The sequence below is a fragment of the Vulpes vulpes genome, chromosome 8 (genome assembly GCF_048418805.1).
Source record: "Vulpes vulpes isolate BD-2025 chromosome 8, VulVul3, whole genome shotgun sequence".
Classification (NCBI taxonomy): Eukaryota; Metazoa; Chordata; class Mammalia; order Carnivora; family Canidae; genus Vulpes; species Vulpes vulpes.
The window spans coordinates 93,373,145-93,392,127 of NC_132787.1; the positions used below are offsets into that span (position 1 = coordinate 93,373,145).

An 18,983-nucleotide genomic window follows, 5' to 3' on the forward strand; every position below is an offset into this window, starting at 1 on the left:
ACCAGCCGCTGCCCGGCTACCCTGCGGTAGTCTGCGGAGCGCTGCCCTCCTTCGTCTCGTCGCTGCGTGGTCCTTTCTGGCTTCGGTCACCGCGCCCTCCCAGTCCTGTGCGTCTCCCCAGCCGGCACGACTGGACTTTAGCCCCACCCCCGCCTCTAGTCCCTCTTGGAACCCCCGTGGTGTAAACCACTGCGCGGGAGTGGCCGGAAAGGGGCGCCTGCCCTCCGCATCCCCTAGAAGGAAGAGTGTTTGTGGAGGTTGTCCCTGTGAGGACGGCCCAAGGAAACGTGGGGACCTGTACGGAAAATGCCGCTTTAAATGCCTTTTTAGTGTATTTAGTCCCCTGCATCCGTGCCCATAGTAGTCGCCGGTGCCGGTCAGGGGCGAGTGAACGTGAAGACTCATTACCCGCTGATGGCATCAGTGGCTGCACCTCGCAGGTGTCTGGGTTTATAATCTCAGGTGATTCTGATGCGAACCATTAGCGTAACTAGATAACGAAGAGCAGTGATTTTCCAAACTCACTGTGTGAACCGTGGTTTTTTCCGTTTTCCTCTTGGAGTATTGATGGCTATTTGATGACGGACCACCGTGTTCACTCTTCATTTTCACTACTTCCCGAGCGCACACGCTGAAAACTGTCCAAAGAAAGGGCCTTAGGGAGGTTTGTATTCAGGGGCCTTTTCAAAGCTGGCCGGAGCGAATCCTTTCAACTGTAGTTCCCTTTTTCAGAGCTGAGGGAACACATGAGTCATTTGCAGAACTTACTGTTAGATACCCTCCTGGGAACAAAGCATGTGGACAGTGCAGCACTCATCAAACTCCAGGAGCGAAGCTTGTGTGTGGCATCGCCAGGATTTAGTGTAAGAAAAAGCAAGTTTGGGTGTAAGCATTTTAACTTTTTTTTTTTTTTTTTTTTGGAAAAATCCATAGTAAACATTTTAGGTTTCTGGACTATGTGACCTGTGTCACAACTGCTATGCAGTTTTAATAGGAAAAAAGGGTATATACAATACATAAAAGAATGGGTGTGACTATGTTCCAACAAATCTTTATGAACACTGAAATTTGAATTTCCTGTAATTTTTACAAATCACACAATACTATTCTAGTGCTTTTTTATTTATTTTTTATTTTTTTAAAGATTTTATTTATTTATTCATGAGAGACAAAGAGAGAGAGAGAGAAACAGACACAGGCAGAGGGAGAAGCAGGCTCCACACGGGGAGCCCGATGTGGGACTCGATCCCCAGGACTCCAGCATCACGCCCCGAGCCAGAAGGCAGACGCCCAACCGCTGAGCCACCCAGGCGTCCCTATTCTAGTGCTTTTTAAAATCTACTGACTTAAAAATGTAAAAACCATTCTTAGCTTGCAGGCCTACAAAAATAAATTTGGGCCAAATTTGGCCAGCCTGCCACAGTTTGCTCACTCTTTACTTCTGCAGGTAATGCCTGGTGATGTCCGAACACTTGTGAATGGATTCGCCAAGAACCCTTTACAAACCAGAAGAGAAGGATTGTATTTCAAGGAAAAGGACTACAAATGTATCCGGGCAGATGACTATTCTCTTTACGCTAAGAATGTGAGTGTTCAGGATTTGAAGACAGCTCGGTAAAACCTTAAGAATTTGATTCCAATTTGCTGATCTCGTTTATAAAACATTAGGCCTTTTACTCCAGTGTCTGAGACAGAAATCTAATGCTAGAAAGGAATATGTAAAAGAAAGTACAAACAAAGAGCTTAGTTGAGAAACATTCATTCCAGAATCTATCAACTGAAGTATCTCTTGCCTGAAGTATCTCTTTTCAGTACTCTATACATCTACATCCTCCTTCATCTAAAAAAAAAAAAAGAAGAAAAGTTATAGCATTCTTGTACTTAAGACATCTTCAATAAGGAAATAAGGAGATGAAATTCACGTTTACTGGATGCCCTATCTTATGGGTTAAGCACACTTCATCAGCATTATAAACTAAGTAGCCTCACAAGGTTAAATAACTTCCTTAGTCATGCTGCAGAAAATGGAGGCACTGGGATTCAAGCCCAAAGCTGTCCAATTCCAAAATGTATTACCTTCTCATTATATCAGTTCTCACTGGGATAGGGGTATATTACAGTCAGTTGGGGAACTTTTTCTAAATACACATGCGATATTACAAGTTCGCAATTTTTTTAGAAAAAACAACTAAGTTAGTGGAAAATAGTGAAGAGTCCAAATACAGATATGAGTGTATGGAAGTAAAGAAATGGCACAAGTGTGACCATAGTATAACTGCTACTCCTGTGACTAGAATCAAAAGAAAACAATCTGTTTTACTTTTATTCAGGAAAAAACTGGTGTGGTGGTTGTGAAGACCCATCTATATCTTCTGGTGGCAACTTACACCGAAGGCATGTATCCTAGTGTTTGTGTGGAAGCCACAGAGAAGCTGGGTAAGTTTGTTCCTGCCCCCCCCCCCATGCCTCTTTCCCTATGGTAGTCAGATCTTCTCACTGTCAGTAACTAAGAGCCAATACAAACCACCTACGGTGGAAAGGAGGAATTTATTGGAAGGATACTAGGGTTACTTACAGATCCACTGAAACAATGGAGTGTAACAGCCATTGCAAAAAATGGACTCCAGGTGATGCTGTTTTGGAATATAGGTGAGGTTTGGTGGGGTGAGGTCTAGGGCCTATGGCCAAGAAAGAATTCTTGAGACATCTTTGGTGCAAAATGGTGGTTTTATCAAAGCATGGGGACAGGACAGGTAGGCAGAAAGAGCTGCCACCCTGGGGTCCTGAGGAGTGGCCCATTATACACTTTCAAATTGGGAGGGGGTTAGAGGTAGTAGTGTAAGCCTCCCAGGTATTTTGGGAACAAGGTTTCCAGGATTTTGAGGGGATTAGCTATTGTTAGGAAAGATCATTTATTACTATTGAGTAAAAACTCAGTCATGAGACCCTTCAGGTGTATATCAGTGGGCCATATGCTTGGGGAATGATTAACAACATGTATCTTGGGGGAAGGATAGAGATAAAGGAGGTTTCCAAAGGAAATTTTACATTTGGGCAGCCCAGGTGGCTCAGCAGTTTAGCGCTGCCTTCAGCCCAGGGTGTGATCCTGGAGTCCCAGGATTGAGTCCCAAGTCTGGCTCCCTGAATGGAGCTTGCTTCTGCCTGTGTCTGTGCCTCTCTCAATCTCTCTCTCTCTCTCTCTTTCTTTGTATCTCTCATGAATAAATAAATAAAATCTTAAAAAGAAAGAAAGAAATTTTATATTAAAGTAGACTTATGGGGTCGTGGGGTTTGGGCTAGGATTGCCTTTTGTCCTTGGCAAAGTATTAACATCGAGGCAGTTGAGTCCCTAGAAGAATGTCACTGCCTATTTCAAAGACTTGTCAAGGGATCCCTGGGTGGCTCAGTGGTTTAGCGCCTGCCTCTGGCCCAGGGTGTGATCCTGGAGTTCCCGGATGGAGTCCCACATCAGGTTCCCTGCATGGAGCCTGCTTCTCCCTCTGCCTGTGTCTCTGTCTCTCTGTGTCTCTCATGAATGAATGAATGAATGAATGAATGAATGAATGAATAAATTAAATAAAATTATCTTCAGGGCATGTGGGTGGTTCAGTGGCTGAGCATCTGCCTTTGGTTCAGGTCATGATCCCGGGGTCCTGGGATCGGGTCCCACTGTCTGCAGGGAGCCTGCTTCTCCCTCTGCCTATGTCTCTGCCTCTCTCTCTCTCTCTCTCTCTCTCTCTCTTTTGTCTCTCATGAATAAATAAATAAAAATATTTTTAAAAATAATAAAAAATAAAAAAATAAGCCACCTGGGTGGCTTAGTCAGTTGGGCGTCTGCCTTCAGCTCAGAGTGTGATCCCAGGGTCCAGGGATCAAGCCCCACACATGGGGCTCCCTGCTCAGCAGGAAATCTGCTTCTTCCTCATACTCTCCTTCTGCCACTCTCCCCACTCCCATCCCACTCGTGCTCTCTCTCTCTCAAATAAAGAAAATCTTTTTTTACAAAAAGTCTTCTGGACGCCTCAGTGGCTCAGCGGTTGAGTGTCTGCTTTTCCATCCAGGGCATGATCCTGGAGTCCTGGGATCGAGTACCACATCAGGCTCCCTGCATGGAGCCTGCTTCTCCCTCTGCCTATGTCTCTGCCTCTCACTCTCTCTCCATGTCTCTCATGAATAAATAAATAAAATCTTTAAAAAAAAAATCTTCAGGGGATCCCTGGGTGACTCAGCAGTTCAGCACCTGCCTTTGGCCAAGGGCCTGATCCTGGAGTCCCAGGATCGAGTCCCGCTTCAGGCTCCCGGCATAGAGTCTGCTTCTCCCCCTGCCTGTGTCTCTGACTCTCTCTCTCTCTCTATATATATATATGTCTATCATGAATAAATTTTAAAAAATCTTCAAACAAAACAATTGTATCTTAATCTCCTATCTTCAGTACCCAAGACAGTGTCTAGTGTTGAGTAAGCAATAATACATATTGGATGAGCAAATAAATGAGTGACTTTTGCCTAACAGAATCAGGGAAGACTTCAGAGAAATGAATCTTAAAAAATTGAGAAAATAAGTACCATCACAGAAAAAAATACACACAAATGTATGTATGCACAGACCTTCCCAGTCGTTATAAATATTTCCTGGCATGGAGTTTCATAAACCATGCTACATAGCTGGCAATGAGGTATTCTAACAGTAAACAGGACTGAGCCTGGACAGGACACAACTTTGGAAGCATCTAATAGAAGGAACTCTATCCAACCTGGAAGAAACAGGCTATTAACAACAACCTTTTCTGAACACATGTCAAAATTTGAGGGAGGTTCAATTTCAATAGACTAGGGTTGGAGCAAGAAGACAAAACAAACCTGTAGGGATGCCTGGTGGCTCAGCAGTTGAGTGTCTGCCTTCGGCTCGGGTAGTGATCCCACATTTCTGGGATCGAGTCCCACGTCAGGCTCCCTGCATGGAGTCTGCTTCTCCCTCTGCCTCTGCTTCTCTCTATGTGTCTCATGAATAAATAAATACAATCTTAAAAAAACAAACCTGTAGATTTGGGCTAATTATCTAATTAAAAGTATATAGAAAATGAGGCTAGGAAAATGGGCAATTAAGCTATCAAGAGGCCAGATTCTATCCTACCAGTTAGGGCCTAGGGCTAGTTCCCCAGGTCTCCTTTGGCGACCAGGGATGTTGCCTGACCATGTAAAGTATATTCTGTGGCTTGCAGTAAAGGTTTAGATTCTGGTTTAGGATCACAAAAGACTCCAAAGAGTATGTGCTAGTTAGAAGGAGATAGCTGGTATCATGCTACTAAAATCCCACTGCTCTAGGAAGGGATGGGCTGTCTCAGAAGGGGTTGGATTCTCATGAGGGATGGTTGAGGCTGATACCTACTAAGGAACCAGTTACTTGTCTCATTACTTCTGTTTCCTTTGCTTATGTTTTCTTATATTTTTCTCTATCAAAAAATTCTACATGATAATTATAGAAAATTTGGGAAATAAAGAGTTATGACTATTTAAAAATGTTTTATTATGAAAGATTCTAGGAGATATATATATATCTTTGAGAGCAGAGATTGGGTCTTAGCTATCCAGTCATCCTTGTATCTCTCATCTCTAGCACATGGTAGTCACTCCCAATGTCTGTGGAATAAGTATAATGAAGCATGTTGTACTGACAATTTGTTGCTCACAAATAATAACCAGATTCTGTTTCTTTTCAGGAGAATATCTAAGAAGAAAAGGAAATTAAGTCATCAGAGGACTATGAAAGACAGCTTTTATTATTTTAGGGAACAGATCCTGAAGAAAAAGTAATGCCTTATTTTGTGGTTGAAATACTAGGAAAAAGATACTGAAAGGGAAGAATGAGTTAAGGGAGCAATTTTTCTTATTTCAAGAGATCCTCTTCTTTAATTGGAATTCTTTAATAAGCTTTACATGTTTTTTGCTTTTTGTTTTTAAGTGTTGGTCATTGGCTTGAGTGTGAGAACCCTGATAGCTGCCTGGGGCATATATTTTGAGAGATTCCTCCATGAGTGTTTTGTACTCCCATATGTCTTGCTGGGTATGCCAAGAATGTAAGGGCCCAACCACTGTTCATCCAAGCCATTTCTCAGGGCAATGTTTCAGGAAGCAACCTTGAACAATGAAGTAATGTCTCACTTCAGAACAAAGAGCAGACTATCTTACTGCTTGCTATAAAAGAGTTAAGCTCCCTGAACTCAGTGGTCCCATCCTGCAATGCAGCTTACTACGAGTGTGACATCCATCTGGTCCACCCCTTTGGGACTTGTGGAGGAGGGCAACACAAAGGCCACACTTTGGGCCACTAGTCAGAGAATTTGGTGGACATTCCACACTCCCTACTCTCTGAGGGCATCTAATTTTTGTTGACCATTGGAAAGGCCTTTCAAAAGTCAACTCAAAAGAGTTTTTTAGGAATCAACTCAAAAATATTTTTAACTCTATCTCCCTGCTACTTTACATTACTTAGTGTGATTAATGAATGCACTCTTCTCCAGAAAGGGTTCATCTCCTTTCCTGGTCAGGACAATAAGGGTGGAGAATTATAGGACCTGTTTTGAAAATTCAGGATTCTACCCTCACCATTTCTGGGCATGATGGATCTTTCTTTCCCCTAATAGCAACTCCAGACCAATCTGGTTGGTACAGTTTCAGGTGTCCCTGAGAAGGTAACACCTTACACCACTGGCATCAGGTCCTAGACCTCTTGTAGTTCTTGGTCTTATCAAGCAGCAAGGTACAATTTTCTGAATTCCAAAAACATGCCACCTGGGGCTTTCCATGTAGATCTATGTATAGATTTTAACATCAGTCTTCCTGCCAATGACTTCTCTTTATAAATCAGTACACTGACATCTAGATTTTTTTTTTTTTTTTTTTTTTTTTACATCTAGATTTTATAACTTAGTCATGTTCATTATATACCTCCTCCACATGCTGTCAAGCTGGGGTTTTGAGCCTGCAAGGCAAAAGGTCTGACTCTGGACCACAGTGATCTCTAAAGTGGTAAAGGCCATCATGAAGCCTCTTGCCTGCTCACCAGCTGATCAGCCAGCCTTTCCTGGACACACACCCATGGCACTGCTGAGTGCCTAGTAGGGGCCCTTTCTGTAAACCTCCTCAAGGCAACTGCCTCACTGTCTGGAGCCCTCCTATGCAGATCTGTCCAGTTATTTCCTGTAATTCTCATTACAAAACTGTGTCCAGCTATTCAGAGAGACCCACAAAAGTGACTCTTTGATGGTAGGCACCTAGTAGCTACCGAGGAACCCAGGGACTAGGTAATCTTCTGAAACATCAGGGGTTTCCAAACTAGAGATTTGTGTCCTGGAGGTCCACAAAGACTTTAGAAGGTGGGGGGGACATGAATGGATTTAAGTGATTAACTTTTTCCCAGATCCTCAACTCTCATATGTACTTGCCTAAAACTGCTGTGACTGTCACATCAGCTCTAGCTTCCCACCTCCCCTCCCCAAGCTCCCTTTCCATATGAAAGAAAGGTCTACTCTCATCCAGCTCCAGTCTACTGTGATGCTTGGCTTGGAGTGCAAAAATTGCAGTGTGCCAGAGGAAAGGAAAATTCAAAATATTTGTAATATTTTGTATGTTTGAAAACCCATCCTCTGGAGGCACCTGGGTGGCTCAGTGAGTTAAGCATCTGCCTTAGGCTCAGGTCATGATCCCAGGGTCCTGGGATGGAGGGCTCCCTGCTCAGCAGGGAGTTTACTTCTCCCTCTTTCCCTCCCCCTGCTCTCTCTCTCTCCCTCAAGTAAATAAAATCTTTACAAAAAATAAAAATCCATCCTCTGTTGTCAAATTTTACATCATATATATGTGAAGTAGAGTTCCATGAGAATAAAGCAAAAAGAGCATTAATGAGAAATAGTGCAAATCTTTTTATCATTTGTCTAGGAGAGGAAGGCTCTATGTCTTATCTATTTCTTAAAACTCAGAAGCAAGATGATTGTCATAGGACATGTATTAACATGATTACTTAAAAAGAGAAACCTTCTCTGACAGAAAGTAATTTTATTTGGCTGATTATTTAACAACGAGGACTGACTTTGCCAATAAGAACGTCACAGATGTTTTTCATAATTAAGTCTACAGCTCCAAGATGTTAATGAAAATATATTTGAAGTATATGATAAGGTAGAAGGATTTGATTTTTTAAATTGTCTTGGCAAAAGTATATTAAAATTAACATTTTTGCTTTCTGGATCCTTTGTGAGCATATCAATTTAAACAAGGTGTCTCTAAGTGGAAAAAATAGCAGATATAATTAATAATCATTTGATAAATCTTCACAAAACTTTGTTGGTATAAACCCAGAAGCTAAGAACCTGAATGACACTTATGGCTGGGTAACAAATCCTTAACAGGTTGAGTGGTTCCCAAGTCTTTGCTTTCAAAAAAATTGAAGAAAGACCTAATTAAGTTGCCAGGTAATAGATCATTGAAAATAATTTTTCATGATAGATCATTATATAGTTTTTAATCATATAACTCAGAGCTATTCAGAGAATTGGCTGACATTCCTATAATGAAATTCTCTTTCCCCATCTAATTTATGCAAATTAAGTTCACCAGAGCTTGTCTATAAAAATGAAAAATAGGAAGAGAATTAATGTTGATCCCAGTCTTATTCCAGCAATGAGTAATATTCATCCACAGACGTAATAATTACTTGGAAAAATTCAACCCCTCCAATGGTCATTAAGAAATGTCTTTCCAATAAAATTTTACTTTTCATGTTCAATAATTATTAATATTTAAAATAATACTTAAAATAATATAAAAATTCAAAATAATGTTTTGATCAACTGTGGACTAAGAATATTGTCATATTGTAATGATAATAAAATCCAGAAGAGGGATGCCTGGGTAGCTCAGCGGTTGGGCGCCTGCCTTGGGCTCAGGTCATGATCCCGAGATCTGGGATCAAGTCCCACATCGGGCTCCCTGAAAGGAGCCTGCTTCTTCCTCTGCCTGTGTCTCTGCCTCTTACTCAGTCTGTGTCTCTCATGAATAAATAAATATTAAAATATATATAAAAAATAAAATCCAGAAGAAATTTAACACTTAGAGCCCTATGGTCACAGGAAATAACTTTTTAAATTAGGGTCAGTTTTCATATACATTTTTGTTCCAGGTAAAAATGATCAATAAAGCATAAAATACAGCAGTATAAAATCCTCTGAGAAAAGTAGAATCAAAATATGAGTACTAGAAGAAAAATGACATTTTAAAACTTCCAACTGTTAACTGTTTTGTGCATTTTTAGTGGATGATTATAAATATCAAATTATTCTGAAATCTGGATTCTACTTGATACATTTAAAAGCCTGATACAGGGACGGTTGGGTGGCTCAGCGGTTGAGCACCTACCTGCCTTTGGCTCAGGGCATGATCCCACAGTGCCAGGATTGAGTCCCACATCGGGCCCCCTGCATGGAGCCTGCTTCTCCCTCTGCCTGTGTCTCTGCCTCTCCCTCTCTCTTTTTTTTTTTTTTTTTTTAAACGCTTTGACTCGCTCTTCATCTTTTATTTATTTTTTTTAAATATTTTTTTATTTATTTATTTATGATAGTCACACAGAGAGAGATAGAGAGGCAGAGGGAGAAGCAGGCTCCATGCACTGGGAGCCCAACGTGGGATTCGATCCCGGGTCTCCAGGATCACGCCCTGGGCCAAAGGCAAGTGCCAAACCCCTGCACCACCCAGGGATGCCCTCTCCCTCTCTTTCTCTGTGTCTCTCATGAATAAATAAATAAAATCTCTAAAAATAAATAAAAGCCTGATACAAGAGTTTTTAAATGTTAATATTTATGACCAGAGATCATATCTTTTGCACTATTTAAATTTAGGATTAAATATTTTAGATATCAACTTTAAAATGTAAGAGGGGACAGACCATAGTTTTTCAAAAAGTTTTGTCTAGTTGAGAATAAAGCGTGAAGACCACTGCCCAGAGAAAGAAGTGCCTTGGACATTGAATCACATGGATGTGTGTCCAGGAAGATGACAGGGACAGGTAGCCAAAGAAGCAGGCCACAAAATATGGGGACAGAGGACCCTACTAGTCTGACTCCAAGCCGACTCTCTCCCAGAGCTTTCCCAAGTCCCTGCTCCTGGGATTTGCCCCACCAACCTCAGTGAGGAGTTCCCAAGGAGAGAGGGAAGAAATAGCCCAGAGGAAGTCACGCAGGCATGTAGCTGGCATGAACAACCAAGACATGAGCTACTCCAGCTCCTCCAGGGAAAATTGTCAGCCCTTACTCTGCTCCAGAACCACAAGTCATCACTGAGCTGCTGGGCTGCCAAAGCTTAGGCTTGGTCACCAGAGCAGCTGTTGCCTCAAGGTGACTCCGTGGCACTGTGCAAAAGCCTTTGAAGGAGCTGGGACCCCGCTGGACATCTGGAAGACATTATTCTGGGCCCCCAACACTGTTTAACTTAAAGCAGCAGCAACAGCAACTGAATGTCAGATCAGTGCCTCCATCTCATTCCTAATGCAGAAGATCTTATTTGTTCTACTAAAATATAAACCCTTGGGGAGACTCTTTAGAGGCCAGAGATGTGGAAGACCATGAAATACTGCCACTGCAAAAATCACCCAATTCCAAAATTTGGATCTTGACAGAAAGGGAATTGGAGTAGGACGTGCTTTAAGAAAAGCACCTGCTTCATGGGATGGCCATCTGCCTTCAGCAAACAAGAGGACTGACATTGGACCCTAGGCCCCTCTTATCAGACCCACTTACTCCCAACCTCTAGGAGCCAGCAGCATTTTGGGACTAGACATCTAGACACTGGGGAGCGCTAAAGCCCCCTGCCAGGGGCACTGGTAGATCAGGGACACAGCAGGTTTTGCTGCCTTGCAGGAGCCATGCTCAATATGTCACTGTCCCTGAAGGGCTCCTTATGCCCATGCCACCATGGTAAGACTGACCCTGCCCTAGGCTGCAGCCATCCTGGAGGCCTGGCTCATTGCTTTCCAGCTGCTACACTGGATGAGTGAGGAAGACCCTCAACACCTAGAGACTCCTCCTACCAGTCGTGCCCTGTCACCTAAAGCTAACTGCTGACACTAACTCAGGCCTCTAACTGCCCTAACCCTCATCTCTGAGTCCCTCACCGGTGCACTGACACACTCTGGCCTCTAACCCCAATGTCAATAGAACCTGTTCTCCATACAGACAATTGTGGACAGTTTTTATGACTGATGTGAGGCAAAACCAGGTTTCTCAGAGCAGTTCCAGCTGCTTGTCTTCATCCCTAGAAGGGAGGAAACTGTCCTTCAGTCCTTCTGGGTCCTTTGCAGGCAGTGGAGGATAGACTCTTGTTCCATTTATCTTATACAAAGAGGGTATCAGGGACACCTGGGTGACTCAGTGGTTGAGCGGCTGCCTTTGGCCCAGGGCGTGATCCCGGGAGTCCCACGTCAGGCTCCCTGCATGGAGCCTGCCTATGTCTCTGCCTCTCTCTCTGTGTCTCTCATGAATAAATAAATAAATAAATAAATAAATAAATAAATAAATAAATAAATAAATAAAAGAGGGTATCAAAGTGGCCCAGGCATCTGTCCTAGGGCTGGCTGTCCTAGGAGCCCTCTAGACTCTCGGCTCAGGAGGCCCCTTCAGAACTCTCTGATCCTCAACTCTGTTTGCCTGCTGGATTGATTTTGCACAAACCCAGCTCTGAAACTCTGGATGGCTTCTCCCACTCAGTGCCTTCTGTGACCCAGGCCCAACCTGACCCTTGACTTGTCTCTCAATACACCCTCAGTAAAATAGATAGTTTATCTTTCCAAAGCCAACCCTATACCTTCCCTCCCCTGTGCCTTTGCTGGCTCGATGTATTTTTTTTTTAAAGATTTTATTTATTAATGAGACAGAGAGAGAGAGAGAGAGAGAGAGAGAGGCAGAGACACAGGCAGGAGGAGAAGCAGGCTCCATGCAGGGAGCCTGATGCAGGACTGGATCCCAGGACTCCAGGATCATGCCCTTGGCTGAAGGCAGGCACTAAACGACTGAGCCACCCAGGTGTCCGGCTAAGTATATTCTAACTTAGATTGTTGCCATAAGAGGTATATAAGAGGGGGTGACAGTGCTCATTCCTCTTGACGCTGGAGATGTGGGCACAGCTGCCCCATTCAGTTGACCAAAATGTTTAGAGCCATTTCCCTGGTGACCACAAGCTCCAAGAAGGAAATTGAGGTGGTTCAGAAGCTGGGTGCCACAGTGGGTTTGATTATAAGAAGGACTTCTCTGTAGGTGCTGAACACCATGCAGGGTATGGATGTGTATGTTTCTACCGGGAAACATTTTAAGGGAAGGCCAAACTAATCTTATTCTCTGGCTCAACCCTTTGTGTCTTGGCCTACTTCCTCCTCTTCCAGAATCTTTTCCACTTTTCTCTCTTGTATTAGTTTATTATTAGTTTAGTGCCACCTTTGGTCCAGGGCCTGATCCTGGAGACCTAGGATCGAGCCCTGCATGGGGCTCCCTGCATGGAGCCTGCTTCTCCTTCCGCCTGTGTCTCTGCCTCCCTCCCTCTCTCTCTCTCTCTCTCTCTCAAAGACGGGTTTCCCAGGCCGAGAGAGAGAGAGAGAGAGAGAGAGAGAGAGAGAGAGAGAGAGAGAACCTGATTCGCTGTCACTAACTTTGCATCTTAAAAGGGGAAGGAGGAGCGACGGGAGGTCGGTTCGGGCCAGTCCCACCGCTGCCCCGAGCCCCGAGCCCCGCCGTCCTTGGCGCTCGCTGCAGAGGCAGCCCCGGGCGCAGGGCCCTCCTCCAGGCGCCCGAGGGCCGCGAGCGCAGGACCGCGCCGCCGGAAGCGGTGGAAGAGTGGGGCCCCAGTAAGTGTCCGGGAACCCACGCCCGGGCCGGTGGGGTGGGGTGGGGTGGGGTGGGGGTGGGGGTGGCTCCCAACTCCGAGGGAGCGCAGCTTGCCTCACGCTCTTCAGTGTCTCCCCGTCCGCTGCAGCCAAGCCGGGGGCTGTCCCCGTCCCATCGGCCCTAACTGGTGTCCTCGGCGGGGATCTGTCCTTAAGCTGCAGGGACCTCGCAGGACGAGGGCGGGGCGCGGCGAGGGCCAGACCCTCTGGAGACCCAAAGGGAAGCCGCGGCCGGCAGGGGGCGCTGCGCTCCGCAAAGCGCCTCGGGCTCCCTCCCTTGCTTCTAGGGTGTCCTCGGAGAACATGTTAGCTGTGCACTTCGACGAGCCGGGAGGACCCGAAAACCTTTACTTGAAGGAGGTGGCCAAGCCCAGCCCAGGAGAGGGCGAAGTCCTCCTGAAGGTGGCGGCCAGCGCCCTGAACCGAGCCGATTTACATCAGGTACCCAAGAGTCAGGCTGTGGCTGCGGCAGGGTGGGACTCCAGAGCCTTCTGTAAACATTCGCCAGACGGATGGAGGAATGACCTAGGGCACTGCCAGTAACACTCATCAAGACGTGTCTGCAGAATGTGTGCTGGGGCTTCTAAGACCACATACAGGGATAGTTACAAAGCAGCAGCCACCCTGTGCTAATCCATCATCCAGTCCGGCTTCCAGATAAGGAGATGGGAACTACCATTTGTTGAGGGGGTTGTGGCTCTAGGCCTTGCTCTATCACATTTACCCCTCAGGCAACCCTGCTTACCATTCCTATTATTCAGAAAAAGAAACTGAGGGGCGGAGGTTAAGCAATACACCCAAGGCCACACAGGGCTGTTGTAATTCAAATCCAGGGCTTTGTGGTTACAAAGTCTGCATTCTTTCCACTCTGAGGGCCCTGGAACTGGCAGGGGACTGTACTCTAGGAATCTTCTGTTTTTTTGCTATTTGAAGTGCTAAACTGAGCCACATGCATCAATTGGGGTAATTGAGAAATGTGTGCCAGAATCACCTGGGGCACTTTTCCAAAATAAGCATGACCAGAACCCAGGCATGAAAAAGCTGAAAAAGCTCCTCAAATGGTTCTAGTGCACACTCTTAGCTCACATTCTCTTCTTCACTTTACTCTGAAGCCTCTAGTCAGAGGCTTCTGAGGATTTCAGTGAGTGAATACAAAGCCTGGCACTTAAATATATAAGAACTATCATTAAGGAGTTCACGGTTTTGTTCCTAGTCCGGCTACTAATTTACTTTGTGACCTTGGAAGCATTTCCCTGGGCAGGTTTCAGTTCCTCCATTTGTAAAACAAGGCATTTAGATAAAGTCAATAGCTAAGGACCCTCCCAATTCTGACATCCACTGATTATGTGACCTTCAGCGTTTTTTTTAAGATTTTATTTATCCATTCATAAGAGAACAGAGAGAGAGAGAGAGGGCAGAGACACAGGCAGAGGGAGAAGCAGGCTCCATGCAGGGAGTCTAATGTGGGACTCAATCCCAGGTCTCCAGGATCACGCCCTGGGCTCTTTGGCGGCGCTAAACTGCTGAGCCACCCGGGCTGCCCCCGACCTTCAGCGTCTTATTTGAATTACTTCTCCTGTCTCCTTTCCTGACTTATAAAACCTGACTTTATCCTGATTTTTCTGAGAAAAAGGGGGGCTATTGGTAGAGGGTCAGGGATAGTGACATACACATTTCTGATCTTGCTCACCACTTAGTGCACCCTTTTTTGTGCAGAGACAAGGCCAATACGCCCCACCCCCAGGAGCCAGCAGCATTTTAGGACTGGAAGCATCTGGACACATAGCAGAGCTGGGGCCTGCCTGCCAGGGGCACTGGAAGATTGGGGACCCAGCCATGGTTCTGCTGCCCGGTGGGGGACAGGCTCAATATGTCACTGTCCCTGAAGAGCTCCTCATGCCCATCCCAGCGGGACTGACCCTATCCCAGGCTGCAGCCATCCCAGAGGCCTGGCTTACCGCCTTCCAGCTATTACATCTCTTGGGTGAGGAGGCCCCCGCAAACTTACTCTATACAGTGTGGTTCAGTTACTTCATGACTCCCCCACCTCAAAACCCAGCAGTCCTCTGGGGCACCTTTGGGCTGGCCACCAAGCCATACCCAACCTCAGCACCTCATTCTAATATACTACTAGTAGTATCAGGTCCTCATGCCATGTTAGCAATGGCCTGATGTTAAGGCTGAAAATCACAGTTAGCAGATAGAAAGCCTAGAAAGCACTGGATAGAAGGCATGTGCATATCTTCACATCATAGGCCCACCAGTCATCCCAGCCGCACAAAGTCCTGCTGGGCTTCTCTCTGCGAGCCCTAGTGCAGTAGAAGGGGCCAATCAACTTTTATTCCTCCCCAATCCCACTGAAGCCAGCCAGGGGCTAATAGGAGGGAACCTAAGATGATTTGTGCCTGCTGTCAGAGAGCTCAGTGAAACTGGGAAGACAAGGCATGCACAGGAATTAGACAACCACAGAGTTCAGAAGATGGCCTTGTTTCCAACTACAATAGAAAGTCAAGATGGGAACAGTTAGTGTGGCCACGGGTGGTCAGAGAGAGCTTTCTGGAAGAGGAGGATTGGAAGGATGGGTAAAATTGAGATGGACAGAAGACAGGCCAAGGTGGCTTAGGAGAGTGTCAAGGTGAAATCAGCTGCTCCACTCAGAAGGAAGGATGATGATTATTATCTGTGAAAGATGAGACTGGGACTGGCTTTTAGTGGCCTTGAATGGTACATTGTCTGGACTTGATGCAAAAGCCCACTGAGAACCACTTTATATCTTGAGGAGAAAGTGAGATAATGAAAGCTCCATTTTAGGAAGAGGAGCCTGGTGATTGTGCGTGGTGCCTGGATCAGTGAGACCAGCTGGAGGCCAGTTTCAGACATAAGAGGAACTGGCTTCAGATGGTGACAGTGAGAATGGCGGTTATTCTTATTAAGGTATATGTCAGAGATGCATGTCTCAGTGTTATTCCATAAATAAAACGTACATTATGGATGTGGCTGTTTCCTATGGAGGAAGTATTTCAAAAGGTTGTTTCCCACTTTGACAAGAGGCAGGAAAAAAATAAAGAGCTGTCATTATGCTCTCTTAAGAGAGCAAGAGATTTGGCATTTGGTGGGCCAGGGCAGATGCATGGGGTATAATATGCCTGCATGGGGAATGTGTAGCACTTGTAAAGACAATGGTTCCTGTACTTTGTGTCACAGGAAACGTTCAGGCCGGAGACTCTGTGCTAATCCATGCCGGAGCAAGTGGTGTGGGCACAGCTGCCATCCAACTGGCCCGGATGGCTGGAGCTATTCCTCTAGTCACAGCTGGCTCCCAGCACAAGCTTCAGATGGCAGAAAAGCTTGGAGCAGCTGCTGGATTCAATTACAAAGAAGAGGATTTTTCTGAAGCAACACTGAAATTCACCAAAGGTAAACAATAGCTTCTGCAGACCAATAGGAATTTCAGAGATGATTAAATCAAACCCTCACCAGCCTGAAGTTTGCCAGTGCTCTGGATCTGGCTTGCCTCTGCTAAATACACAGCAGCTGTCCTAGCCAAATTCTAGTACTCCGGTGTTTGATCTCTGGAGACAGGCAGGCACTGTTTAGGACTAAAATGTTGCTGTGCATTCTTGTAAGTGATCATTCATACACATTTTAGAGACCAAATGAATCACAAAGTGTTGGACTGAAATTATCCAAGACCTCTTCTTCCAAGTCACTCTGCAATGGGTTATCAGGAGTGTGGGGCAGAGACCAGTTTAGTGCTGGTCATAGTAGGGTTAGGATGGTAGCTCCCTAAATGGGTGAGCCTCTGCATTCCAAAGCCAAATCTGTATATTTTTGGCTCATCCCTTTCCATTTTTCCATGAGCCAAAAAGGAGAGATGAAACCAAAGCTAGCAAAACTATGTATCAGATAACCCAGTGCAGAAATTTCATAATTTTTTTTAAGATTTTATTTATTCATGAGAGACAGAGAGAGAGGCAGAGACAGGCAGAGGGAGAAGTAGGCTCCACGAAGGGAGCCCAACGTGGGACTCCTTCCCGGGACTCCAGGATCAGGCCCTGGGCCAAAGGCAGGCGCTAAACTGCTGAGCCACCCAGGGATCCCAGAAACTTCATAATTTAGATGTGAACCCACCTGCCCTGTAGACTCCTGTTCTATTCTCATTCATGACTGGGTGCCAGTGGGTTCTGTACTTACAGGGGGATCAAGAGAGATATCAGGTCATGGTATTGCCCCATTTCCCCCTTGCTGTGGCTAGGAATCATAAAAGATGAACTGTAGAGCACACATGTATGATAGAGTTCAGCTACCTAAACTCCATCAGCAACAACGTTTCTATGAGCAATGTTTCTATTTCCAACCTATAGATATACCATTTGCACCTGTCTGTATACCCATATATTCACAAATGTACCCTGGAATCTTATTTTGCACAAAGCATTGTGTCTGACGAGCATTACAAATCTGTGTTTCGTATGAAAGGTGCTGGAGTCAACCTTATTCTAGACTGCATAGGTGGATCCTACTGGGAGAAAAACGTCAACTGCCTGGCTCTTGATGGTCGCTGGATTCTCTATGGCCTGATGGGAGGAACGGACATCAGTGGACCTCTATTTTCAAAGCTACTTTTTAAACGAGGAAGTCTGATCACCACTCTGCTGAGATCTAGGGACAAAAAGGTAAATGAGTAAAAAGAAAACATGCAATTTAATTATTACCCACAAAAGTGTGATGTGTTTACATAGCTGCAAGAAAGGAAGATTTCACACATCTTAATGTTAGAGAGCCTATGTAGAACCCCCCCCCCCCTTTGGATAAATAAGTAACCATTTTTACAGAACTAATTAAAAGTGGTCCATAGAAGTCTCAACATCTCAGAAAGAAGGTAGCTAATACTTCATATGTTTTATAAACTTTCTAACAGAATGAAAAAAGCATTGACAATATTAGGAGATACTTCTAATAGTGCCAAGATGTTGCCTTCAAAGGCAGAACTCAGTGTGATTTTTAAAAAAGCCTCTTAGGTGAGTAAGGTTCAGGTTCTACCTTCAACAGGTTACATGTTATTGAAATCTGTGGCACTCTAGCAGGTGCTAGATTGGGGGATGTTTCCCAGCCTAGGGTTTCACACCCGTGGGACCTCAGAGCTTAAACATCCCTTTTGAACTCAGCTTGTATAAGTCCTGTCTGTGGCCACCCCCTGCTTTACATTTTAATATTTTAGTCCAGGATTCAGTCTGAGAAAAGTCCAGAAGTGAGGTTCTACATTTGGGGCATGCACCGCGTGCTGGTAGTGAAGGGGTTAGGTACCGCCTGTGCGCATTTTCAGCTGTGCACACGGTTCAGAGAGCGCACAAAGGCCGAGCAGGGCGGGGAGCGGCAAGGTTAGGGCCCCGCCTGGACTGATGGCCTCCTTTTCCTGATCTAAGTACAAGCAGACGCTGGTGGAGGCTTTCACAGAACACATCCTGCCCCACTTCTCCACGGAGAGCCCCCAACGTCTACTGCCGGTGCTGGACCGGGTGTACCCCGTGACTGCAATCCAGGAGGCCCACGCGTACATGGAGAGGAACCAGAACGTGGGCAAGATCGTCCTGCAGCTGCCTCGGTGAAGGAGGCCCTGGAGAAAGTCCACGGTCCCAGGAAGGACATCGGGCGCGACCGCAGGCCGCCCCGGAACCCACTGGCCCACCTAAAGCCCATCTAAGGAAATAAAGAGTAGATGCGAAGGGCGGCCGTCTCGCTGTGGCAGCCCCCGACCGCGAACTGAGGCCGCCGGGGGCGGGGCGGGGAGGCGGGAGGCGGGAGGCGGGGCCGCCGGCGCCGCTGGGACTACTGCAAAGCCCGGAGCAGTGGGGGCGCTACGGGGCCGACAGTTCCGGCTGCGCGAACGGCGCAGGCCACCACCCCGAGGCTCCGCCGGGCGCACCTGCCCGAGGCCTGGGCCGCGAGGGCCAGGCCCGCCCTCCCACCACCCACCTGGGCGCAGCCCCGCCCCGCCCCCTGCGGCCCGCTTCCTTCTCTCAGGCCCGCCCCGGCCGGACCACCGCCCCTCCTTAAAGCC

General features: G+C 46.0%; 2 protein-coding genes across 2 annotated transcripts; both read left to right on the forward strand.

Moving 5' to 3' along the window:
• Nucleotides 1-3: 3 nt before the first annotated feature.
• PFN4 (profilin family member 4) lies at nt 4-7,821 on the forward strand. The gene is made up of 4 exons (XM_072767572.1): nt 4-863; nt 1,448-1,585; nt 2,331-2,436; nt 5,721-7,821. Exons 1-4 carry the CDS (start codon nt 747-749, stop codon nt 5,747-5,749), a joined length of 390 nt encoding a protein of 129 aa, XP_072623673.1. The 5' UTR covers nt 4-746; the 3' UTR covers nt 5,750-7,821.
• A 4,878-nt stretch (nt 7,822-12,699) lies between these two features.
• Nucleotides 12,700-18,648, forward strand: TP53I3 (tumor protein p53 inducible protein 3). Its single transcript, XM_025983934.2, has 6 exons — nt 12,700-12,883; nt 13,210-13,363; nt 14,639-14,906; nt 16,127-16,339; nt 17,402-17,598; nt 18,349-18,648. The coding sequence occupies exons 2-6, from the start codon at nt 13,226-13,228 to the stop codon at nt 18,529-18,531; spliced, it is 999 nt and encodes a 332-aa protein (XP_025839719.1). The 5' UTR covers nt 12,700-12,883; nt 13,210-13,225; the 3' UTR covers nt 18,532-18,648.
• Nucleotides 18,649-18,983: the final 335 nt, after the last annotated feature.